The sequence below is a fragment of the Lygodium microphyllum genome, chromosome 6 (genome assembly GCF_053477565.2).
Source record: "Lygodium microphyllum isolate KBCC chromosome 6, Lygodium_microphyllum_v1.1.10, whole genome shotgun sequence".
Taxonomy (NCBI): Eukaryota; Viridiplantae; Streptophyta; class Polypodiopsida; order Schizaeales; family Lygodiaceae; genus Lygodium; species Lygodium microphyllum.
In genome coordinates this window covers 159,618,256-159,644,691 of record NC_141140.1, presented here as the reverse complement: position 1 = coordinate 159,644,691, position 26,436 = coordinate 159,618,256, and the positions used below count along the sequence as shown (strand labels likewise).

At 42.1% G+C, this 26,436-nt stretch overlaps 1 protein-coding gene across 1 annotated transcript in view; it reads left to right on the top strand.

Moving 5' to 3' along the window:
- The window catches only part of STT3A (staurosporin and temperature sensitive 3-like A), a 74,508-nt gene that overhangs the window by 24,623 nt on the left and 23,449 nt on the right, over positions 1 to 26,436 (top strand). Inside the window, exons 11-16 of the mRNA XM_087680337.1 lie at positions 5,054 to 5,157; positions 6,488 to 6,583; positions 8,078 to 8,198; positions 8,364 to 8,444; positions 8,532 to 8,663; positions 8,756 to 9,010. Of these exons, the coding sequence (XP_087536463.1) occupies positions 5,054 to 5,157; positions 6,488 to 6,583; positions 8,078 to 8,198; positions 8,364 to 8,444; positions 8,532 to 8,663; positions 8,756 to 9,010 (789 nt within the window). The remainder of the gene's footprint in view (positions 1 to 5,053; positions 5,158 to 6,487; positions 6,584 to 8,077; positions 8,199 to 8,363; positions 8,445 to 8,531; positions 8,664 to 8,755; positions 9,011 to 26,436) is intronic.

Below are 26,436 nucleotides of genomic sequence, written 5' to 3'. Positions count from 1 at the left end.
CGACGGTCTATTGGCCATTGTTGAAGGATGCGATGGCAGTTGTGGGAACAGTGCTGGTTCCTCCAAGCCTCAGGGCTATGAATCGAAACCGTTTATGCATGTTATGGGACACGGCCAGGAAAAAGCCTGCGTGGCTTCGCCTCAATTGTCCTGGCATGCATCCTTTGCATTTTTGCTTGAAATGGGGCAACTTTGCAGGCCACTGCTTTTCATGTGGTAAATTGGTGCATTTTATGGCCGAATGCCCTGAAAGGCAACCGTCTTCCGAGGATGCGCAGGTTGTGCTGCCTAAGGATGACATGGTGCTTGATGCCCCGACACAGGAGGCCCTTCAGCCACCTAATGTCGTGGATAAAGGCAAACAACAGGTCCTGGGTTTGAATTCTCGTAGCACTGATTGGATTGAGGCACGTAAAAAAAAAGGTAAAAAGTTGGATGCAGGCCTGGCAGATCCTGGGCCTAATGCTTCACAGGATTCCGTGCGCACGTATATGCGCAGGAAAGAAATGTTCACTTCACAGCCGGCTGCGCGTACTATGGCCTCGTCTGTCCCCCGTAATCAGTCTACAAGGAAAGTCTATACAGACGGCCCCAAGGGCCCACCTGCTAAGCTGGCGTTTGATACAAAAGGTAATGTGATTACACCCTGGGATCGGCGTTATCCCCGCCCCACTCCCAAGGCAGTGGATTTTCCTTCTACCTCTAAAGCAGGTCGCCAGAATTCGTTTGCAGTATTGGCTGATTTATGGATTCTGTCTGTTTTATGTAGGGACACATGCTACGCACTATTCGGGCGTGCTGATGATTGTCCATGAGAAATACCAGCCTGTTCTTGTTAAAAATGATGTGCAGGGCCGCTTTCTGGTAATTGAAGTCTTATTTGAAGGAGAGATTTTATGGTTGCTGGGCCTCTATGCTCCGAATGATCCCGTATCCCGACGGGATCTTTGGTCGACTTTGCAGGGCTCCATGTCACTTGGCCGAAGGGGGTTTTTGATGGGAGATTTCAATATGTGTGTTGACTCTTCTCAGTCCACTTTAGGGCATTCGGTAATGGATACGCCGGAAAGCCGGGTGTGGAATTCCTTTGCTTTGCGCGTACTTAAGCAATATCTTTGGTCGTGGCTTCACCCTTCTTTTTCAAGGTTTACTTTTCATTCCGCACAATATGCAACTACTTGGTCGCGGTTGGACTGAATGTATATCATGCAGGGGGATGATTTTCTTCCCGAGATGCTGGAAATGAAGGTCTTGCAGCAATATGCGTTGTCGGACCATTTCCCCCTCCAGCTTGAGATGCGGGCACAATCTATTGCACCTTTTATGCAGTTGCTGGATAGGCTCCCTTTACGTTTCAACTCCTCTTATTTGAAGCATCCAATTTTTCAGGGCTATATGCAGCAATTGATTGAGAGGTTCTTACTGGACTTCGCCTCTGACGGCTTGGCTGCATTTGCACGGCTGCTCTCTAATGTGCAGCGGGTTGCTCGGCAGTATGGGATTCATCATGCCTCTCTTTGTCGCCGACGTCGACATGCAGCAGAGGACTTACTGGCTTTGGTCCGTTCCTTGCTCGTGGATTCCCCAGATGATGATTTTCTGCTGTCACTGGAGAGGCGTTTGGCCCATCTTATTCAAGTATTTCAGTTGAAATCTTATCAGCAGGCCAAGCTGCATAACTTGACTGACACATTGCAAGATAGTGCCTGCCAGTCTCATAAGTTCTTTCGCGCCTTGCATGCTTCTCCGGCTCGCGAAAATATGACTAGACTCCAGGATTCGGAAGGTCGCATGGTCACTGATCCGCAGACCATTGTCAATATGTGCAGAAATTATTTTATGGAACTTCTTGGTTCTTCTCCCTCGCCTTCTAGCCAGGTTACGCATGCCCGCTCGGCCTTCTATCATTTGGTCCGCCAGCAGGTTCCACTTGATATGCAAGCCACTTTGGAGGCGGATATTTGCGAGGAGGAGGTTATGGATGTTTTGTTGCACCTGCCTAAGGATAAAAGTCCTGGTTGGGATGGTCTCACTAATGAATTCTTTGAGAACTCGGCCATGCAGTTGGTGAAGCCATTGGCGATCATGTTTCAGCAGGTTTGGGAAACAGGGGTCATGCCTTCCTCATGGAAAGAAGGCCTTATCAAACTGATTCCCAAGGTCCCTTCGCCGTCAAAGCTGCAACACTGGAGACCAATTTCTTTGATGGGCTCGATGTATAAAATCTTCTCCAAAGTGCTGGCGAATCGGCTTCACAAGCACCTTCCAGCTATTGTGCATCCTCTCCAATATGGTTTCATTAAGGGCCGCAACATTCTGCATAATATCTTAAATGTGCAAATGGCTATTGACTATGCGCGGCACTCCAGGCAGGAAGTGGTATTGATTCAATTGGACTTGGAAAAGGCGTTTGACTATGTGGACTGGTCTTTCATTGCAGATCTCATGTCTGCTATGGGCTTTGGTACCCGGATGTCCCGATTGATCTACACCATTAGTGCTGCGGCTTCTTTAAGAGTTATGCTCAATGGTGGGGTTACAGAGCCATTTGTCCTTGCACGCTCGGTCAGACAGGGTTGCCCTTTGAGTCCTCTCTTCTTTGCCCTGGCGACTCACCCGGTCCTTTCAATGTTATCCTCAATGGCGGCTTCTGCTTAGCTGGAAGGATTGTCTCTTCCTTGGGGCAGCACTTCATTAGCCAATCTTTGGCTGATGACACCTTTATGATTTTGCGGGCGGACAGGGACAACATTCGAAAGGCATTAGATGTTTGGACGCTCTTTGGTTAGGCCTTTGGTCTTCGCATCAATGCCTTTAAGTCAGCCATTCTCAGTTGCACAGAGCCTGATTTACAGTCATTAGGCTGGCAGGGCCAGGTGGTTTTCCGTGGCTCCATTGTCAGGCATCTTGGATACCCGTTGGGGGTGGATGTACGGCCAAAGGACCTACTGTAGTGGATTTCACAAAAACTGGCGGCGAAGTTTATGTATTGGAAGTCGTAAGCGTGGCCATTCCATGTCCGCCTCAAAGTGGCTCAGACAATTATGCTACCAATGCTAACGTATTTCCTGCCATTGCTGCCGTGGACGCCTACTACTTTGAAGGCTCTCACTCATCCCATTCGTTTCATGCTATGGAAGAAGGATTCACTGCAGGCAGGCATTTCGTGGATTTCATGGTCACATACATGTACCCCTAAACGCATGGGTGGTGGCGCTATTTTGGATGCAGAAACTCATATGCTGGCTCTTCGTTGGTCTCTTTTTCGTGCCATGTGTGTGGATCATCACCCGTGGACCATCATAGCCCGTTATTTTCTTGAGGACAGCGGGCTACGCCATGGTAACACACGGCTTCGGGCCTCCTGGTGGCATGTCCTTAATGCTGACTCTCGATTTTCCAGTCCCTCTTCCTCTTTGTTACTGCACTTGGTCGGCTCTTGGAAAGTGGTGCTCCAAAAGGCCCGTTGGCATCCAGTAGGGGACCGCTTGCAGACTAACTCCTTTCAGCTGGAATTGTTGGCAGTATCGAGATTACTTTCATGGGAAGACAAACATCAGCTCAGACCGAGATTTAACCGCATGGCCCGTTTAGGTGTGACTTCGATTGCGGATGCTACCCTTGCCACTCGCAATGTCCTTGCATCGTTTCGGACTGCTAGGAGACTTTTCAGGATCCCGCGCGGATACCGTGGTTTATGGGGAAAGCTTTTGTTGGAGCTTCAGGGTAGGCAACCCTTTCTTGCCCTGGCTGTGGATCGTCCTTGGCAGGACTGGGACCTTGCAGGCCGGTTGAGTCTGGAAAAGGCCTCTACTAATCAGGTGTATCATCTTCTCATTCAAGATCACCAATGGCTGGGTGTGAAAGCTAATACTGTTTGGGGACTGCGGAAATCGCTGTCATGGTGGCAGGCAACGCTGATGGAGGGCTGGCTGAATAAGGCACCTTTCAAATGCAAGGTCTTTCTTTGGCGGGTAATGATTGGTGGTCTTCCTCTTGCCTCGGCCCTTTCCAAGCGTCGAATCTCGAATGGCAATTGTTTCTTCTGTACCACTACTGCGGAATTGGCCCGACATCGTTTTCTTTCTTGCCCGCTCGCCAAGAATATCTGGTCACTCTTGTCGCAAATCTGACGCGCAGTGGTGGGGTCCTCACTAACTCCTTTCGATTGGGTTTTTGTGCGCCCAAAGTACCCCACACCGCCACAGTTACATATGAAGATCTTATTTCACTTTTTCAGATACTGGGGATGCTGGCACATTTGGACCACGCGCAATGCTTTTCTCTTTGATTCGGCCTCTAATGTCCCGAGACATATTGCCAGGCTTAAAGGGCTCTTGCATTGGCAGCTAGATCTCATTCGGCACTCCGACTTGCTCCCTCGGGAGGATTTGCATCCTTGGCATATGGCAATTGCCTCTGGGTCGTTGCCATGATTGGTGTAACCTTTTTAGTGCATTATTACGGGGATTTCCCACACGTTGGCCTAGGGCCCTCGTGTCTCTTGTAATCATGTAATCTTGTACCTTTTTTTCGTAATTAATACAATTACCTTTTACGAAAAGAGAGAGAGAGAGAGAGAGAGAGAGAGAGAGAGAGAGAGAGATACTGCACACAAAGTCTAAGGTGAGCTCATGAGTGGTAACTGATTGAGTCGCTGTCCTAAATTCAGGCTGAGAAAAAATGAGTCGGTCTCTTTTGGTCCTTAGTGGCTTCTAGGTCAAAGCATAGTGCTCAGTAGAACTGTAAATCTAGGAACAGAGGTGAGCTTAAACACATTCAGGAGCAGGTGTAGGTAGTGCCAGATTAGAAACCGAGCCTGTCTAGTCCAAGCAAGCCAGTGTTCTGAGCAAGTGGTTCAGTAGCATGAACCCACTTTTCCATTGCCTATTTTGACTTTCAAAGTAAAATACTTGGAGCTATGAAGTACATATATGCTATCTAAGAATAATCGGGACCTTGTGGTCATGGTGTAATGATTTTGAATGCTCATAAAGTCTTATATTTCTATACAGTGTTGTAAGTTAGAGTACTTATTGTAATATTGCTGCAGGTTTTAGTTATATTGCATGTAGTCGCTCTGGCATACTACATAAGGCGTCTGCTTACACCAAGAATGTATAAGGTGGCAGTCACATTGGTGGTGCTGGTGGGCCTGTAAGTGATCTTTAAAATCTGGTGGTAGTTATACTACAGTACATTTGACTTGTTTCACATTTTATCATTTAGAGTCTTTTGTCTTTGTTTTGATGTCTTATTAAATTACAAGGACCACATTGGGTTGGGAAGCTCACACTGGCAATTGTGTAAAAGAAAGGCCTTCTGAAAAGATGATCAGTGTAGCAAGTGATGGGAGATGGAACATGACACACTGCTGCATTTGTAAATTGGCCCTTTTCAGGGAAAAAAACTGTGGATTGGTGTTCAGTTGGTCCCTATGTTACATGATACTATGCAATAGACCCATTATTTGATTCATACTGCAGAAATTCATCCTGTCTACTTCTCTATTTTCCTTGTCTATCTGATTTGGATTTGTGGTTCACATTTGCACTACATGTGGGTGTTGTAATGGGACTAAGCTCATGGAAGTGTAGGGGGTGAAAACATTACATAGATTTTGAGATTAGAAAAATGTAACCTGGCCGTTTGGGACTGGTGGAAAGAGGAGGCAGCAAGAGAGGTTAGCTTCAAGTAGACCTAATGTTTAGAATGTTAGAAGGGCATAAGGATTCTGTACTTAATATGAGGGGAGCAGCATGTCTATTAAACTAAGGACCTCCTTGTTTTGGGTGTATGTCCTAGCTAATTGTCCTGGCATAGGTGCATTCAAATGCATCTAGTCTTCTGGAATGGGTATGAATTTCTGTGGTATGAACTCCATTCAATACTTTGTACATTTAGGTGAAGAAAAATTGATGTGGGTCAAAAGATATCCATCCCTTGTCTCTTTGATGTTTGTGGGCATCTTTTGTGCCAAAACAAATTGAATGCTGGGAAATAAGGTGCATGCGGACTTGACTCTCTGTGTGGAATTGTGCACAGTTAGTTGCTTGAGGTTCTGTGGTAGCGTGTATATTCTTTTCATATCATGTAGTTGAAACTTTTGAGTGGTGACTTCTATAGTATAGTTTTGCATATGTTGAGACTTATTTTATTCTCGTCCAAGAATGATATCAGCTTCTATGATGAAACGTTGGATCTCATAGTCGTGCAAACTTACAGGTAGTAGGAATACTGTATCAGAAAATTTACCTTGCAGTTCAAAAAACTCACATGAAAGTTAGGAATATGTAGACTCAGGCCCAGGGTCTGAATCATATACAATTCATACTTAGGTACCCATAGGTGTTGTATGCAAATGTATGAGAACAACTATGGTTTCTGGCAGTTTGTTCTAAAAAAACCCATACTGAGCAACACACAAATTTTCAGCTGAAAAGTCTCATTTGTTTGCATCAGTTTTTGAATGTGTCGTGTGATGCAGGGCAGGTGCTCTTACATTGGGTGCAGTTCTGGTTACTTTGGTTGCAGCAAGCCCAACAAAAGGTTGGAGTGGTCGAAGCTTGAGCTTGCTTGATCCGTAAGTTTCATCCACCTATTAAAAAGCTTATTGAAGTAGCAACTATGAAGAATCTAAGTTGAGGGTTTTGATATCCAATTTGCATGTAGTGGTAAGTTGAATTGATTTGACTTTCTAACTTTTCAGGTTTGGATTTCTTTCTTCTGAGCAGACTCAACACTGGCATATGTGGTTAAATCTTACTGTTTGACAGTCTTGATAGCATTGTATATTCCCATAAGAGCATGGATTGATCTGGATGGGCATTGCATTTTTCCCTATCTTTAAGCATGATACAATATGGTTCCATGGGTAAATAATTAAAAGATTGTTTCATTACTTAATGACAACTTTTCATTTCGTTGGATTTCTTCCTTCTGAGCAGACTCAACACTGGCATATGTGTTTGGTAAATCTTACTGTTTGACAGTCTAGATAGTATTGTATATTCCCATAAGAGCATGCATTGATCTGGATGGGCATTGCATTTATCCCTATCAGTAAGCATGATACAATATGGTTCCATGGGTAAATAATCAAAAGATCATTTCATTTTTTAATTGTCTCGTGGTGCTTCTGGTGGCCAACTTCTGCGTAGATCAAGGTGATTGTAGTTGTGGAAGGGAACTTGTTGTATCACAATTTCCAAAGAGTATGGGTAACCATGCTTCACACAAATGGTGCTAGTGATCTCCTTTGACATTCGTATAGAGCTTGACTCAGCCTTTGACTAACTTGTACAAAGATAATGCTCCCCATCTCATGTCTTCTAGTACCTCCATGTCATGTAGTCTTTGCATTAACCTCCCCTGTGATATCGGGTCAAAGGCTTTGCAGAATCCACAACGCAGCAATTCACTCTCCTCCCATGGTCTTTCCTCTCCTCAAGGATGGCTCAGAGAGTGAAAATATCGTCCATGGTGCATTGAGTTTTAGTAACAAGTGCCCAATCCGGTCATATAGGCAGAAGTGTCCTCTATCTTTGTTGTAGACCAGTGTGGGTCTACGTTACCTGTGACTACTGATCCTCTTGCAATTCTTGTGGAGATGATAGGTAAAGTGAAAGTGACAGTCCACAAGTTAAACATTTATGGCTAATGCACTATTGTAAGTAGCTTTTAATACACTATCTATGCAAGGGTCTTTTAACATAAGTATTAAAAAACAAATGTACAAATAGACATGCAAATTCTATCAATAAAAGGATAAAAGTTCTATTTCTGTTTTAGCTTTGAGACTTTTTCTAAGTTGGGTTAGAAATGAAATTGTTAGTATTTGATTGCATACTTTAGAAGAATTTTGCCTTATGCATGCCTCAAACTTGTACTGTGTGTTGGATACTGCTGTCCCTTTGACTCTCAAGGAGAATACTCTTTTTGAACATGATAGCTAAATTCTAGCTAGTTGTATGCAAAAGCTTATCTTCACCAAATTGTTCACCTAACTTATTGTTCTCTCTTTGTTGTGTGTACACGCCACACTTTTCTGAATGGGGGCTTATTATGTTCTTTTCAGAACATACGCTAGCAAGTATATACCTATAATAGCAAGTGTCAGTGAACATCAGCCACCAACCTGGCCATCTTATTTTATGGATATTAATGTGCTTGCTTTTCTGGTTCCAGCAGGAATAATTGTAAGTCCAATCTTGAAGCCTTGTCACATCATACTTAATACTATGTAATATTCTTTTTATACTGTTTTTGTCATTGCTTTGTAGTTTGTGTAGAGCACGGAGGTTATAAATGGTCCAAATGATATTATGGACATATAAATGGTGTTCTTTGTAAACCTGATGCAGGCTTGCTTCTTGCCCCTTTCTGATTCAAGCTCTTTCATAGTCCTTTATCTGGTTACAGCTGCTTATTTCTCTGGTGTGATGGTAGGATCTGCTACTGGTCTTCTATTGCTTTCCTTCTTCTGTCCTTCTGATTTGATTGACATAAAGTTTTTCAAATTTGTCTTGCAGGTTCGCCTTATGTTAGTCCTAGCACCTGCTGCTTGTATCTTATCTGGAATAGCTTTGTCAGAGGCCTTCAACACTTTGACCCGATCAATCAAATATCATGAGCCTGCGTCAGAGGCTTTGCAAACGAATGTGGTGCGTTTTGTGAGTTCTGAATTACTAAGTTACACATTCTAGTTTTTATATGGAGGAGCTAACAGTCCTACTATTACTGGTTGCATATAAAGCCCCAAGGTCCTCTCCACACAGAGATTACGGATCTAAATTCAACTTTGGCATCAAAGGAGAAACCTAAGGGAGCATTGAACGACAAGGGAAAAGAGCAATTAAAAGAAAAGGCACCAAAGCGCAGTAGAAAGAAGGAGAAAGAGGTCCTTGAAAAAGCGGTCGACATTGAGACAAAAAAGGTGCTTCTGGGGTTGCCATTTGAGGCATCTGCTGTTGGAATTGTGCTACTGATTGTCCTTGGGAGTTTTTATGTGGTAAGTGAAGTTTTGCGCTGCTTAACTAAGTCTCTCCTAGTATTTCATAGGAAGTTTTTGTTTGGGAATCATGTTAGCATTTTTGAACTTTGCTTACTTGCCTAATTTTCTTGGAAAAGGGCATTTGGCTTCATTGAGTTGCCCAGCCATAGAAATCCATTACTTTACAATATCCATTCTGATTGAACCAGCTGGATGGAGATTAGAGGCAAACCTTTGTAAGACCGCATGATATGCAAGTAAGATTAAAGGTCTCAATTAAGAGACATTCAAATCCCTGATTTAGCTCCACAAAAATAGCCTCAAAAAGAATTATAGCAATTTATATACTGATAGTAGGACAAATGCTCAAAAATATCCTATAAAAGGTAAAAGGACATGTCGTGGGCATCCATCTCTCATCCCCATTAACACATCTTGCCTCTGTCCACCATCATCATCTCATCATGGTCATCATCATCATTTTCCTTCTCCACTGGCTGCTTTCCTTACACAGCCAGCTGCCGTCCATCTTCTTCAGGCTCTGCTTCAGTGCGACTGCCGCCCTGCTGCTAGTGCTGCTCGTGGAGTGCCATGGCCAACTGCCACCTTTCACAGCCAGCTCTGTTGCATCTACTGCATGTCAGGTGACCTCCTGGATGGACAGCTACTCCAATCCTTGTTAGGCTGGGGTTTGATCTGCTACAGCTTCAAGATGCGAGGTTTTCTGACCAGCTGCCCTCTTTGTCATCCAGGGTTGTCACAAGGCAATACATTGCTACATTTCATTGTTCCAACCCTAGACATTACCGTGTTTTGACATTCAGCATGCTGCCTTGCTGTCCTGAGCCCTTTGCATCAGATTTCTTCATTGACATTGGTAGTTTGCTGTATTCGAGGACCATTCGCAGAGGAGGACACTCTCTGGCATACTCCCTCAGCCTGCTCCCATGGGAGAAAGTGGCTGTTGGACAGCCTCTGCTCCTCAAGATCCCTTGATTGTATCTCATTCCTTCATCTTGTAAGTTCTTTGCATAGCTATACCATGCCTTTGGTGCTATGATTGGGCTACTTGGTTGTCTTTCCTGAAACATATCCCATGCCCTCGTACTGTGGGGTGTTGAGAGAGAGAGAGAGAGAGAGAGAGAGAGAGAGAGAGAGAGATGGAATAATATATTAACGTTTGCAAAAGGCCAAAATGACCTATGAGACCATGAGTTACGTGTTGAGAGTGTAAGCATGTGAATCCTCCTTATGCTGGAGGGGATAAGGGTAGATGAGTGTGAATGGTCTTGTGGGGAAGGGGAAACCCTAACCCTAGCCATTTGGGGCTATATAAACAGCCCATGGGTCTACATCAACTGATGAGTGAGAGTGACCCAAGTTGTACTTTCATGAGTAACTTAATAAGCAAGACTTGTTCTTGTACTTTTGAGCTCTTCTCTCCCTCTTGTCCACATCTCAATGTTGCATCACTTTGATTTTCCACATGGTATCAGAGCCATCTCTGATCTCCTCAGCTTCCTTTAACATCATCTATCACTAAGTGCACATGAGTCTTTATCCCTAACGCTAGCCATTTGGGGCTATATAAACAGCCCATGGGTCTACATCAACTGATGAGTGAGAGTGACCCAAGTTGTACTTTCATGAGCAACTTAATAAGCAAGACTTGTTCTTGTACTTTTGAGCTCTTCTCTCCCTCTTGTCTACATCTCAATGCTGCGTCACTTTGATTTTCCACATGGTATCAGAGCCATCTCTGATCTCCTCAGCTTCCTTTAGCATCATCTATCACTAAGTGCACATGAGTCTTTATCTTCCTCATTATACTCTCTACTTTCATAGCTGCCTGCCATACCCACCTTTGTTGGAGGACTTGGGGAGAGCAAAAGAGAGCGTTTTAGCTCAAGACCTCTTGTGAAGATCTCCTCCCTAGCTCAAGGCGTAGGAGCGTGGCACATAAAACCCTAACATTGTGGTCGCAGGAGCACGACGTTGCAGCATACGGAGGTTTGGTGCAGTTTCAGGTAGCAACCTGCTTCGAGCTGAACCACGAGTAACATAGGGCAAAGTGGAGGCGGCTATTATGGGGTTTTCATAGCCCCCTAAGAGGGCCATCTATACTTGAGAGGGTTTAGAGAAATTCCCTCTCTATTGCCCATAATCAACAAAACCCGAACTGTGTTTTTTGTGGCAGCCATAGCCACAAGCTTGAAAGCTTGACTCTTACTTTTTTCTCTTTATTGTTATCATTGACAATGATTCTAATCATTGATGCACTTCATCTAGAGCCCATTCCATGTATGGAGATCCTCAGCTAAGCTTCATTGATGAGGTCAAGTGCATCGAGGTTGACTATTCCAGTTATGGTCAAGCATTACATTAAGCTTGCCACTAGTGTTTGTTAACACTAATACTAAAGTGTTTTGCCATATTTTTGATTGTTGATATGGCTTGGTCTGCTTCTGTGAATTAGCAAGCTTAAAACAATAAACCACTTTCTATTAAGCTTCTTCCATTTTTTGTAATATTTGTGTGTCCACTTATAAGTACACAAATACTTGCCCGCATTGTCTAAAACATCTTGTATTAAACTGGCCTGCATTGAGCTATTTTTGGTCTATTGTAAAGGATTAGACACTGCTATTTGCACTTAGCAAGGAGTAAGATCTTTCTATGGCCGTAGCCTACGCTGACATTCGTTCAAAAATCTGAAAATTTAACGGAAATGACTTCAATCCATGGCAAGCACTTATCAAATACAAGATGATGGAAAGGGGTTACTGGCCTCTCATTGTGGGGATCAGACCTGTTAATCCTTCCATTCCAAATGATGTGGAAGATGATCAACAAGCTCAGGCTATTATCATGCTCCACCTTGATGAATCTTTAATACACCATGTAGATCAACACTCTACTGCCAAGGCCAAATAGGATGAGTTGGAAAACTCTATGATGCCCGGGAAAAAAATTCACAAACTTTCCTTAAAATTGAAATTTTTAGCCTAGAGCATAATGAAGGGGAGTATCTTGGAAAATTTATCTCCCATATGAAGGGACTTATGGCCCAACTGACTTCCATACAAGCACCAATAGCAGAACCTGGTGCTATTGCTATTATCCTTTTGAAGGCCATCAAAAAAGTTTTTTCTACTCGTGTAACAACATTAACAAACATCCGAAATCCTAGCTTGGAAGGTATCATCCAGTCATGCCTGGATGAAGAGAAGAGGAACCATAAGGAGGACACTTCAACATCTACTTCCCGTGAGCAAGTGTTAGTTCATACAGTTTCCACAAAGTGTTCTTTTTGTCATAAAAAAGGGCATATTGTTGTCACAGAAGTGGTGCATCAATGGAAGCATAAATATGTGCTGAAATAAATTGTGGAACACAAGACAAAAGAGAAAAGAAAGAAAGAGAGAACACAATATAGATGGAACTCAGATGTATGTTCGGGAAATGGAATCCATATATTAGACACGAGACTGTTGCATACAACAGTGAGTCACTGGCTGTGTGGACACTGACACTAGCTCCTCTCTCCACAGGACCTCTAGGTGGTGAATTGATTGATTGAGGAGGAGGAGCCCAGAATATATAGGCATGAATAATGCCATAAAATATGTTATTGCTGACTGATTGGCAGCAATAAATGCTATAAAGCATTAAATGCTACACAATAAAAATGCCTAAAATATCTACATAATGTGTCCAGTCCACAATACATGCTTAGACTTACACATGAGCTGACATATCTGCTAACAATTATAAGTAATTGCTGGAAGAAGTACCTAGAAAAAATGAAATGCAATAAATGCAAAAAGATTGGGCATATTACCAGTAAGTGTCCCAATGTTCTAGAACCACCTAAGGAATTGGAGGCTAACTTTGCCTCCCAATCGATTGAATATTGACTCTTTTGGGTCTTGTAAACTTTCTACCTACTACCATCTTTGTAGCCTGATTTATAAAGGCATCTCATTGTAGATTAAGGGGGGGGCATCGTGTCATGCTTTGCAATACAATGCCACCTGGCATTGAGGGGGAGTGTTGAGAGTGTAAGCATGTGAATCCTCCTTATGTTGGAGGGGATAAGGGTAGTTGAGTGTGAATGGTCCTGAGGGGAAGGGGAAACCCTAACCTTAGCCATGTGGGGCTATATAAACAGCCCACAAGTCTACATCAATTGATGAGTGAGAGTGGCCCAAGTTGTACTTTCATGAGCAACTTAATAAGCAAGACTTGTTCTTGTACTTTTGAGCTCTTCTTTTCCTCTTGTGTACATCTCAATGCTGCTTTACTCTGATTTTCCACATTACAACCATTTGTGATGATACAATTGTCTAGAAGAATAGTAAGTGTAGAAGAAAATCAACTAAATAATCTACAATAAAGTTGTAAAACCTAGCTGATACAATCTATAGGGGTAGAATACTGGTGTACAAAATCCACTACAATCTATGAGATATAAAGCAATCGATAGGGGATATCATGGAGGTGTATGCTACCTTGCTCTAGCCCAAGCAATGATTTCTTACATGTGGCACTACCATCTATGTTGTGGTTTGAGGGGGTGGGATTGTGCCAAGCTTGATGGGTTGATCAATCAATGTCCCTTATATGGATGAGAGAGAGAGAGAGAGAGAGAGAGAGAGAGAGAGAGAGAGAGAGAGAGAGAGAGAGCGTGTGTGTGTGTGTGTAATGAGGACATGTATTTTTGAAACCTCACTTAACATGTGGATTAATTTTTAATCACATGGTTAAGTGAATGTTGCACATGTGAGATATAACTGGGATTAGAGTAAATTTATGAGTCCGAGACCCGAGGAAATTACGGAATGTCCAAGGCAAAAGTTGCTATAAGATATGTTGCAGAGGTACTTGGTGGTATTTGGTGTTAGTTATGGGCGTAGATCATTCATTTGGCCATAAGTGTCAAGTGGTGATTCTAGAGAAGTGGCATTTAATGGTACCTAATGCCAATTTGATTGTCAAAGATGGCGTAGAGACACTTGGGAATGAAAGGTGCCTAGCCAATTTAATTATGGGCTAGTTAGATTATTTTTTGGGTTATCAAAATAATTATCAGATTAATTTTTAGTATTTAAAGACTGAAAATTAATATTTAATTATAGATAATGCTAGAAAAACCATTTGGGAAGGTTGCCATTTGGCAAACTTGCCCATGAAGGTCGGTGACAAACTAAAGAAGAGGAAAAACGCGACGATTCGGTTGTTGTGAATTGTTGGGAGCTGTTGGAGCTGATTGGGATTGTTTTTTGTCAAATTTCAGTAGGAAAGAGCAAGATGGTAGTAGGTGACAACTTCTGGGGGACCCCAAACTACAAGCGACAGTATTTGGGTTGTTGGCAGCAGCATTTATTGCAGGTGACAATAGAGAGAAGGGTTTCCAATAGTAGGTGACAACATCTACAGGCTGTTGAGATAGGGCAACAATAGTACATGACTAAATTTTTTGAAATCTCGCTTAACATGTAGATTAATTTTTAATCACATGGTTAAGTAAATGTTGCACATATGAAGTGTAACTGGGGTTAGAGTAAATTTACGAGGCCGGGACCCAAGGAAATAATGGGATGTCAAATGCAAAAGTTGCTATAAGTTATACCGCACATGTTCTTGGTGGTATCTGGTGCCAGTTGTTGGCCTAGGTCATTCATTTGGCCATAAGTATCAGTTGGTGACACTAGGAAAGTGGCGTTTAATGGTATCTAGTGTCAATTTGATAGTCAAAGATGGCATAGAGACACTCGGGAATGGAAGTTGCCTAGCCAATTTAATTATTGGCCAATTAGATTATTTTTCAAGGCACCAAAATAATTAATACATTAATTTTCATTGTTTAAAGATTGAAAATTAATATTTAATTATGGATAATGTTAAAAAAATCATTTGAAAAGGCTGCCATTCGGAAAACTTGCCTATGAAGGCTAGGGGGAGGCTGAAGAAGAGGAAAAACGTAGCCATTCAGCTGTTGTGAATTGTGGGGAGCTGTTGAAGCTGATTGGGACTGTTTTCCTCAATTTTCCAGCAGGAAAGAACAAGATGGCAGCAGGCGACAGCTCTTGGGGACCTCTAAACTGTAGGTGACAGCATTTGGATTGTCGTTGATAGCATTTATTGCAGGCAATAGCAAGGAGAAGGGTTCCCAATAGCATGCGACAGCATCTACAAGCTGTTGAGACAAGGTAGCAGCAATAAATGACTGATTTTCTTTAGTTCTTCGCGAAGAAAGCCTAAATTTTCTTGCTCATTAGGATTCTCTCTCATCTTCTAACCTTTCTATAGCCTTGCTCCGAAGATTACAGCATTGAGATCACTAGGGGCTGAGAAATTTCAAATTTCTCTACTGTGAATTCTAATGTGCAACAAAAATTAGGGTCTAGTAGCAGGCTCGGGCAGCATGCCGATAATTGGAAGCTATAAGACTTGGATTCAGTAGGGCTGAAGCTGTTTTCAGTCAAATTCAAGTGGAGAGACTAGGAAATCAATGAGTTTGAGGTATTTTCTATCTTTGGTGAAGGCTAATTAATTGTCCGAATCAAGGGGCAAATCATATTGAAGGCTTGCTGTCATTTTGGACAGGAAGGGGAGTTGGAATACTGAAAGGAATTGGGAAAATCCAATTGTATATCAACTTCTTTTCCAATTATGTTAAAGAAATATGGAAAGGGGCACTAGTTTTGGGGCCAACAGGGTGTCCATTGTTCGAGATTGTTAGTTAATTTGCATTTCTTAGTTTTGTAATAAATGTTGCCACCGTAACTAAGTTGTAATCAAGGAATTACCACCCATCCATGGAAGAAAGGCTGGTTCCAGAGAGAGTGATTTATTAACATCTACAAATTGCCAAAGTGACCTATGAGACCATGAGTTATGACCATTCGTTTGATAAAACCTAATGTACATGGACTAAGACTAGTAATATCATGGAGGCACATGGGGTTGGCTCTACCTCAAGCAATAATTGCTTGTATTCTCATATGCATATGTCATCGAGGCATGGGTTGAGATCTAGGACATCTTGATCTAAGTTGGATTGCTTGATCAATTAATGTTCCTGGTGTAGGTGCAAATTGTGGTTGTGTAGGGGCCTCCTCAATGCTCCTCCCTACTGTAAACCGAGATTGGGATTGCTTGGAAGCCCCATTGGGTCTTTCTTATAAAGAAAATTGTAAGCTACCTTTGGATAGGTCCTCGATGCACTAGAGCTCCAATCTTGAGGAGCCTTCCCTTTAAGCTATTATATCTCAAGGAGAAAGAGGCCAAGACATTGCTGAATTAGTGTAATCGATGACTCTCAATAGTGGCATAAACCTCTCTTTGAAGAGAGAATGAAACCAGCCTTGAATCTCATATACGATAGGGCAAAAATTAGCACCAGTACAATGTGGTGTGCATTTGATGTGGCATTTAACACCTTGGTTTTTAGCAAGGTTCATTGAAAGTCCACTGTCTAGTGGATAAGACTATAATGCATTTGAATGTGTCTATAGCCCCTATGGAGAGTTAGCTATCAACACAAGGTCATCTACATACAATAGGAGGGGTATTCAATACCAACTAGTGAAGCTCCTGTATCACCTATGTGAGAGATAGAATAAAAAATCCCATCAATGTATAGGCCAAATAGTGTTAGAGAAAGAGGACATCCTTGCTTCACCCCAATGGTAGAATGAACAAGTGTTGAAAGGCCTTTAGGTATCTATACTCTACCAATAGCCCTCTGATATATTGTGAGAATCCCCCAAATGAGCTCCTTAGGGATTCCCACACCATGTAGCATATGTAACTATTTGTCTCTTAGTATTGTATCAAAGCTTTGTGGAAGTTCATTGAGTAGCAGTACATATATTGACCATGAGCTTTACCCTCCTCAATTGCTTTGAGTGCAAGGATGTGATCTAGTGTAGAAAAGCCTCTGCTAAAACCGGCGTGTCCTTATGCTCTGAGTGTTGAGCAAAAAATGCATTAGCTTCATTTAAATAGCTCCAAAACATGCTTAATTAAGGAAGCAACCTTGTTTAGTTAAAAAGAAATGTGTTCCTAGAGAGTGTTTGTATAAGCACAAACCCACGGTATAGTATGGGGAAGTTTCGGAAACGGGGGAAACGGAAACGGGAAAAACCGGAGTTTCGGAGTTTCGGCCAAAATTTTGGAAATGGGAAAACGGTGTTTCGGATTGTACACTAAAATAAATACAGTATTATATGGGTATGTAAATATATCAATGCCTACAATAACATGCACCCAAATTTCATACAAAACTTTTGAGTCCATGTTATATGTTTGAAATCATGATTCATTACACATGTCACGACTCACGAGTGAAGATTGAAGAGTTAAGACTCAATGGTTGAAACTTAAGACATCTTAACACAATTAAGACTCAATTTTCAAAACTGAAGGCAACAAATGAATTATAATTTATGACTCCTAAATCATCTATGATCTAAAGAGAATGGAAGACTAACATCAAGAACAGTGGAGACTGGCATCAAGAACAATGGAACAAGAATCAAGATGCATAATAAGCGAAATCAAGATATAATGATACATGTAACTATGTCATGTGAATAATCAGTTAAAACCCCAAAGTCCAGTGAGCTCTGAGCACTGTGTACTAGTCTCTAGACTCTAGTAACTATTGAGTAATAAGTATCAACATCAATGAATGATTGGCAACTGTAGTTTGGACAACAAGGTCCGATGTCTTTGTTGGAAACGTATGCCAAGTGTTCTTTCACGCGTGTTACGCTTCCTGAATTCTCCAATCCACAATAGTTGCACCGCCACTTCTTTGATCCGCCGGAGCCCTCGTATCCCTTGATTGGAGTGATGTGTCTCCAATATGGATCCAACGCCATGATTAGCCTTTAGGTAATGGGGGAAAGAAAAATAAGAAGAAGAAGAAGAGGAAGAGGAAGAAAATGAAGAAGAAGAGGAAGAGGAAGAGGAAGAAGTAAAGGCTAATGGGGGGTAGAAGAGGAAGAGGAAGAAGAAGAAGAGGAGGATGAGGAAGAGGAAGAGGAAGAAGAAGAGGAAGAGAAAGACAAAGAAGAGGAGGAAGAGAAAGAAGAGTAAGAAAGGTCAATGGGGGGAAGAAGAAGAAGAGGAGGAGGCGGCGACGGTGGCGGTAGTTGGAGTGTCCCGAAACGGACCAGAGGATACCGAAACGCCGGTCTGCCGTTTCCGTTTCGGTCCGAAACGGCCGGTCCATTTCGGCAGCCCCGAAACACCGTTTCGGGTACTAAGCCACTTGGGAGGCCCAAACTTTCTATAAATAGATATGCTGCCCTCCATTTAGCCCTAATCTCGTTTTTGCAGGTTTAGGTGTTTTCAGCTTGCTGCCCACACCCCTTTCGCGGAGGACATCAGAGTCCAAGCTGTACATTGCAGTATTCACTCCTCTAGCGCTTGTTTCCAGCCCTCCATCATCAGTTTGCCATTGTTTCCAGCCAGGCTATTGTTGTTCTGTCGTCATCCAGCTGTTGTATAGCTTGCCATGTCAGCATACTGTTGCGTTTGTAGGCCCCAGCTGCTGCCTTGCAGATTTCTCTCTCCTCTAGTTGTTGTCATCATCTCCTCAGCCTGTCGCAGCTGTTTTTTCTCTCTTGCAGCCTGCGTTTGCTGTTTTCTCTCTCCTGCAGCATGCTTCACTATTCTCTCTCCTCACCTGCATTTTTAGTATTTCTCTCTCTTGCATTGCCATTTGCATCGGATCTAGCCTTCCTTGACTGCATTTGTTGGTGTTTGATATTCAGAGGTTGCCCTGCTACGATTCGGGATCCATTCAGTGTATGACATACTCTCCAACTCATTACCCCTACCTTGATCCTTGAGATATAGGAGTTCGAGCTACAATATTCATTCACTGCATAGTGTGTTTGTTGCATGAACATTGTATATTCAATAGTCATATCATTTCATTCATTCTTTGTGTTCATTGTCTTTGAGTTACCCTAACCCTAACTGTGTTTTTCTATCAGTCTGTGCTTTGTCGTACGGTGTTATTTGTGTTTTTGTGTTAGGGTATTTTCTTCACATTGAGATCCCATCTCTTTGCACAGTTGCTTAGCTCGTGCTCAAGAATGGAGGCATATAACTTGGCTAATGGGTGACCGACCATGATTAGTTTGATGGTCAAACCTTGCTCCTTTGAGAGAGAAGGTAGTAATTATTTGTATGTCGGCCAACTCTTAAGTGAATGTAGTTTTCAATATAATTAACATTATAGTTGGTTTAAATTTTGAAGGTACATCCCAAAATTATAGTTTTCAATGTTAACTCCTTTAGTGTTTGGGAGAACATAGAATCAGAGCAAGATGCTTTGAGTTTTGATGGTGACCATTAATTTATAGTGGCCCAACAAGGAATAATGCCATCCTTTGTAGAGATTCAACTTTACCTCCATGGGCTGTAATTGTGGCTACCCTAGATTATGCTAGTAGCAGTAAGTTGATGTCGATGTGCAAGGATTGAGATAGAGTGCAGATCAGTTTGAATGTAGAGTTTAGAGTAGGGAGAGTGAGTAGAAGAGAGTTAGAGCATGACATACAAAGTGTTTTGGTACAATGACAAGATGCACCACTTTAGGTTTTGATAATATATATAAAGTGCAAGTGTAAGGGTGTGTGCACACCCGAACATCGTAAAAGGCACGGTGAGCCTTTATTTCCAACAACCTCCTACCTAAAGGCAATATGCTTGAAGGTAGATGAAAGAATCAACTAAGTCTATGTATGTATGAAGCTGAAATACACACATAATATCCAACCCCCATTATCTAGCGGCAATGAGCAAACCGCTTTGTTGGAAGACCCTTCGTAAGGTTTGCAGGATTATCATTTGTATGTACCTTGACAAGTTCAATGCCCTTGTGGTAAAGTATATTCTTGATAAAATGATACTTCACCTGTATGTGCTTCGTCTTTGTGTGAAAGACATGATTCCGTGCTAGTATGATAGCACTTTGGTTGTTATAATGGAGGATAGGAACCTTTGTAATACCAAGCTCTCTTACTAGACGTGAAAGCCATAAATCCTCTTTGCATGCCTCTGTGGCAGCCACATACTCTGCCTCTGTAGTAGACAATGCAACACACTTTTGTAACCTAGATGCCCAAAAGAATACTCCCCCTGTGAATGTTAATATATACCCTGAAGTAGACTTCTTGCAGTCAGGATGACCAGCATAGTCTCCATTCGTGAAGCCAACAACATATGACTTTTCCATGTTCTTGCTTGTATCCTTTAGCAACCAATCATGCCTTGTACTTTGGCAAAGAACTAGAAGTGACTTTCATTTTATAAACCCATTTGCATGGTAGCAGTTTTTGCCCTTTAGGCAAATGCACCAAATCCCAAGTGCTATTTTTCATGAGAGATTCCATCTCTGATAGCATAGCCTTATGCCATTTCTTGCTGTCTTTTCTATCCATTGCTTCTTGAAAGCATGACAGCTCTCCACAATCGATCAACATGACATGGTCAACCACATAATTGACACCAAGAACAAACCTGTCTAGCTGTCTTTGCACTCTAGTTGAACTATAGACCTAATGGTTAAGATTTGCTGGTGGTTCAACCTGCAAATCTGCATTAACAGCTTGCTGTTCTGCAGGTCCAGCATGCTGTACAACTGGTTCTAGTTGTTCCAAAGGCATCCATTCTTGCTGAATTTGTGGTACATCATGGGAAATATCTTACTGATCATTTTCAGCATTATTCCTTTCATTTTCATGAACATTTATAGCAGGTATTTGCTGCTGTCTAGCGGGCATCCTTTGCTGCCCAATCGGTACATCCTCCCGGAATACAACCCTTTTGACCTTCTTTGTCTTTTCGGGCTGTTTGTGCATGTGATATTCCCGGAAGATAACATCATTGCTGTGTACTACTTTTTTTTTCTTGGGATCCCATAGTCGATACCCATTTCACCTTCATCACCATGTCCTAGGCAAATACATTTGCAGGACTTTGGCTCAAGTTTGCTGCATTCTTCCTTGCGAATCTGCACAAATGCCTCGCAATCAAACACTCTCAAGCGAGCATATGAAGGTGGCTTGCCCGACCACACTTCTTGAGAAATTTTGTACGGACCTTGTCTTGAATGGTCATGTTCATACGCTCTGCAACACCATTTTGGGGTGGATTGTGAGGGTGGTGAGCTCCCTTTTAATCCCTTTGCTGTCATAAAAGTCGTGAAAGGCTTTGGACACATTACCCACCATTGTCAAAGCGAAGACACTTTAATGTCTTGTTGGTCTGATTTTCAGCAAGTGCCAATAATTTTTTAAATTTATCCAAGGCCTAATCTTACGACGGATTGGATAAACCCATACTTTGCATATGGCATCATCAACAAAGGTACTGACATACTTCTTTCCCCCTAGAGATAACCCTAGCATTTGACATACATCTGAATGTACCAACTCTAAGGGTGAAGACTTTAGAGAAATAGATTTTTTATGTGACATTTGAGCATGCTTACCATAAATACAATGATCACACTGTTCAAAATCAGCATACCTCAAAGACAACAAATAACCCAAGCAAGAAAGCACTTTCATTCCATTTTGACTCATGTGTCCCAACTGGCTATGCCACAAATAAATACTTGGCTGCTCAGTTATGGCAACTACATGGTCATGCACGCTAGATACATGCAAAGGATACAAAATATAACTTTTGGAGCCTGTGGCAACAATGCGAGAGCCCTTATAAATTTTCCATTTGCTATCCCCCAAAGGTGGTGTAATAGCCTTCATCATCTAGTTGCCCTGTGCTTATCAAGCTCTTCTTGAGCTGAGGTACATGCCTCACATTATGCAAAATAAACATAGAGCCCTGCTGAAATTCCAATTTCACATTGCCAATGCGTGCAATTTTACATGCTAGTTATCTCCCAAGTGGACAACACCATGTGGACCACTGTTGTAGTAAAAAAAACTACTCATGATATGGTGTAACATGAAAATACACACCTGAATCAAGTATCCAAGTGTGCATGCCATCCTCAGAATTTGCAATCAATGCATGTGCACTCAAAGAAAGCAAGAAGTATATCACCGTCACTATCATTCTTATGAGTGACTACAGTTACCTCTTCTATCTTCACACTACTCTTCTTTGCAAGTTGGCTATCCTTTTTCTCAGCCTTGTTGTCTTCAGTGTTTTTGTTTTTTCCTTTCTTTTTCTTCAATTGAAAATAGTCGTGTTTGTAGTGCCCTTTCTTGCCACAATGATGATACTCCACATTTTTTCCACAAGACTTGCTGCGTGCTATATTTTTAGAACTGCCATTTTGCTAAAATCTGCCCCTAGTGTGCAATGCATTAAGAGACTTGTTTGTTGAATTATTTTGTCTGTTGAGTCCTTCCATCACCAAGGATCTCTCCACATCAGAATATAACAACTGAGCATTTGAGTTACTCAAGGCTGTCCTAAAAGTGTCCCAACTTTCAGGCAAAGTGCATAGCAAAAAAGTAGCTTTGAACTCATCATCATTATGGAAATCCAAAGCAATCAGCTGACTGAAAATGGAATTGAACTTGTTCAAATGTATAGACATGGCTGTACCTTTCTTCATGTGAAAGTCCATTAACTTTTTCAGCCAATAAACCTTGCTGGCTGCACTTTTCTGAGCATACAATTCTTCAAGTCTTTGCCACATTGCATATGCTGAATTCAGCTTCTCAATGTAAGAGCAAGTTGTCTGACACTAAGAGCTCAATGGTAGAGCGTGCAAGCTCATCCAAATCATCCCACTCTTCTTATTCCATACTTGCTGGTTTTACTCCCTTCACTTTGAGGGCTTCACCTATTTCTTTTGCACCAAGACATTATAGCATAGAAACATGAAACGGGGAACGGGAACGGGGAATGGGGACGGGGACGGGAACGCCAAACCTAGGGAACGGGGACGTGGGAACAGGAATGGCATTTAAAAAATCAAAATTCATGAAGTAAGTAGGAACGGGAATGCCAAACCTAGAGAAGGAAGAGAAGAAAGAGAAAGAAGAGAAAGAAGAAGAAGGAAGAGAAGGAAGAGGTTGGAGGTGGGAGGTGAAAGAAGAGAAAGAAGAAGAAGGAAGAGAGGGAAGAGAAGGAAGAGAAGAAAGAAGAAGAAGGAAGAGAATAAAGGTGGCTGGGGGCAGGATGCAGGCGGGAGTAGGAGGCGACCGGGCGCAGGTAAGTTTTGCCACGTGGCGTTCCCTGTCCCGTTTCAGACAGGGAACGTTCCATCATTTGGAAATGCGGTCCATGACGGATACATTCCGGGGACGGCGATTCCACGTGCCGGGGGGCCGTTCTGGCCGTTTCCTGTCACTATGCATTATAGCACTGTTTTTGCCATATTGCAAAATTGTGTTTACCCTCAAGCTTCTTGATGTGCAAGAGATTGCTGGTGTCACTATTTCCAGCCATAATTTACAGCACTAAATTGACTCAAAAGTCACCAAATGTAAGCCCAAATGTCACACAAGTGATCACGGTACACTGTAAGTACCAACCAGCAGTGAAAATAAAAAAATTGCAGAAATTTCAGATCTGCAAATAGATTTTCAGAATTAGAGAGTGTTTGCTACTCTGCACTCCACAAACAATTCCAGTCACATTCAGAGACCAAGGCACCAATTACATGTGAAATCCCCAAAATTTGACTGCAATTTCTGCTCCAAAAGCATTCACGGGCAAAATTTGACAATTTCAGTCAAAAGCCCCAAATTTTCAAAAGGAAATCTATCCAGATTACATCAATACATGTACCCAAGTACATATACCAGGCAATTGTTTCACAAATTGAAGAAATTTTGCAAAAGCCCCAATTTTCTTAGGTTCGGTGTGCACAAGTTTGAGTGAAATTAAAGAAATTTCACTAAAATGTGAAAAGCCCCAAAATGTCCCAAGAAAATGTGCACCGATTTTGCAATTTTTGGATTGAGATTGTCTTGTTTTGCATCACAGTTCCCAAATTCGAGAAAAGCTCTAAACTTTTAGGCCAAGATTGCACATTGTGCTTTTGCACGCGAGCGCCCGGTAGGGGAGGAGAAAAAAGGATTGTAGGATATAAAAAAAAATGGAAGAAAATCAGGCTTGTCAAGATGTTGACCAGGCGTGATCTCTACTTGGGCCGACAAATCGTGGCCCCGTCACGTGCTGGACCTGCGCTAGTTGCCCGTTGGACCTCGCTAGTTGCTCGTTGCTCGTTGGACCTGTGTGCCTATCGCCCGTGCCACGTCTAGTCACTACTCGCCTGATTTGTCATGTGCTGAGTGCCGTAACCGACCCGTCGCAACTCCTTTGTCATTTGTTGATTGTACGTGGTTGTGATCGTTGCAGCCTATGTGTTGCTCGCTAGTCGAGTCTGCTTGGACACGTCAACTTGTTCGACTTGCTCGTCTATTCATTGTCTTGGGACTCGTGCACTCTTGAGCTGCCTCTTGCCCGCTCTGATACTAGTTTGATGTCGATGTGCAAGGATTGAGATAGAGTGCAAATCAGTTTGAATGCAGAGTTCAGAGTAGGGAGAGTGAGCAAAAAAGAGTTAGAGCACGACACACAAAGTGTTTTGGTACAATGACAAGATATAGCACTTTAGGTTTTGATAATATATATAAAGTACAAGTGTAAGGGTGCGTGCACACCTGAACACCGTAAAAGGCACAGTGAGCCTTTATTCCCAACATAAGGGTGTTGTAGTCTGAGGAGTAGCTATGCTTGTTTGTGACTAGTGGATCCGAATGCCACCTCTCTTTGTAAATGAGCCTTGGTCTTGCAACAATCATCATCATACCAACTATTTTGAGGTATCACCCTGAAGGGAGTTCTCTATATTTGTGGTGAGTGGAAATGCTGCACTAGCTGCTGTATGTAGAGCCTCATGTAGAGAGGGTAACATGTAAATTCACCTGATAGAGGATATTGAGTTATACCATTGAGTATGGCTAGTCCATGTGTTGTGTCCATCTCTACACGATACCTCTCATACTCTATGCATCAAAGAAAGACACTCGGTGGCTGTCTTGACATTAAAGTCCCCTAGTAGAATGACATCTCCCTCCATTGAGATCTCCTAGATAGATAGAGAGAGTGAGTGAGTGAGAGTGAGAGCTTTATGCTTGATGAATGAGGCATGAGCCTTGAGGTTCTTCTATAGAGAGCCTATGTGCAAAAGAGTCAACAAAATGGTCATAAAATGAGCAGAAAACAGTGATCAACAGTCCAAAAACAGCTACTGCACCCCAAGGGTCATTGTAGATGTGGGGAACAAAAGCTGCAGTTTTTTTTTGTATGAATCTGTATGATATAGTATGGTACAAACCATATGGTATGAACCTGTCCATACCACATATGATTGAAAGCCTACCTTCATGTTGTTCGCACTATTCACTTCCAAATCTTGGTAATTAAACACTTCCAACTTTTGGTAATTAAACATTGCAAGGTCCTACCCATGTCTTGCATTGTTACTAATGCAATATGTGTGATGCCCATCATGTCTGGAGCCACTTAGGAGTAAATTCATATGGTGGTGGCACCTACCTTATAGATTAAATCAACAAGCTCAATTAATTGTTTCATGCATTTGGTAATTAAGTCTCATTTGTCAAACATGTTGCGTTGTTGCATTTATGAATGATCTTGAGCTTTGTAGTTGCAATTGCACATTGTAATATGTTATACACAGAGGTGAGTGGTTTAAAAATGCCTGTATTGTGGTCCAAGATAAAGGCAAGTAACAATGGTTTGAGTAAATATCCTGTTTATAAGTAAAAAAGGTGTCCAGTCTGTCATTGCAGTTACTTCCCTTCTTGCTGAGTTACATATCTAGATTCTTGCCTAATTCATCATGAAAGGGCCAAGTGTTTGGGGTGTGATGACTGGTGGAATCAGCCAATTGCAAAAGAAGAAAGTCCCTGCTTGTTGGAATCAGGCAATTGAAAAATAAGAAGGCCCCTGCTTGTTGGAACTTCTAAGGAGGGTGATACTGTGTATCTAATGTTCATATTTGGGTTTCTATAACTATTGACGATGATGGTATGGATGCATGGGCAAACATAATGAAAGGTCAGTGAGTAAACAGACTTATGCATGCATGCATTTATGCAGGCAGGCAGACAGGCAAGAAGGTAAGCAGCTTGGTAGTGGAGGCTAGTGTGTGTGCATGCATATATGTGTGCATATATGCATCTCGGGAGTATTTAGCATTAGTTATGTGTTTGTTACTCACATGGTGAAATGATAGGCCCATGTTTGGACCAAAAACAAAAAACGTTCCTCAGAAAAATGGAAAAGAGTGAAACAACACATGATTTTAATGCCCGTTTCAGAATGCATCAGCTTGAACTTTCCTGCAGATAGAATGAAATGTTTTTCCTGGCTATTCGTGGTGGTTGTGTCTATAGGTGATTCAT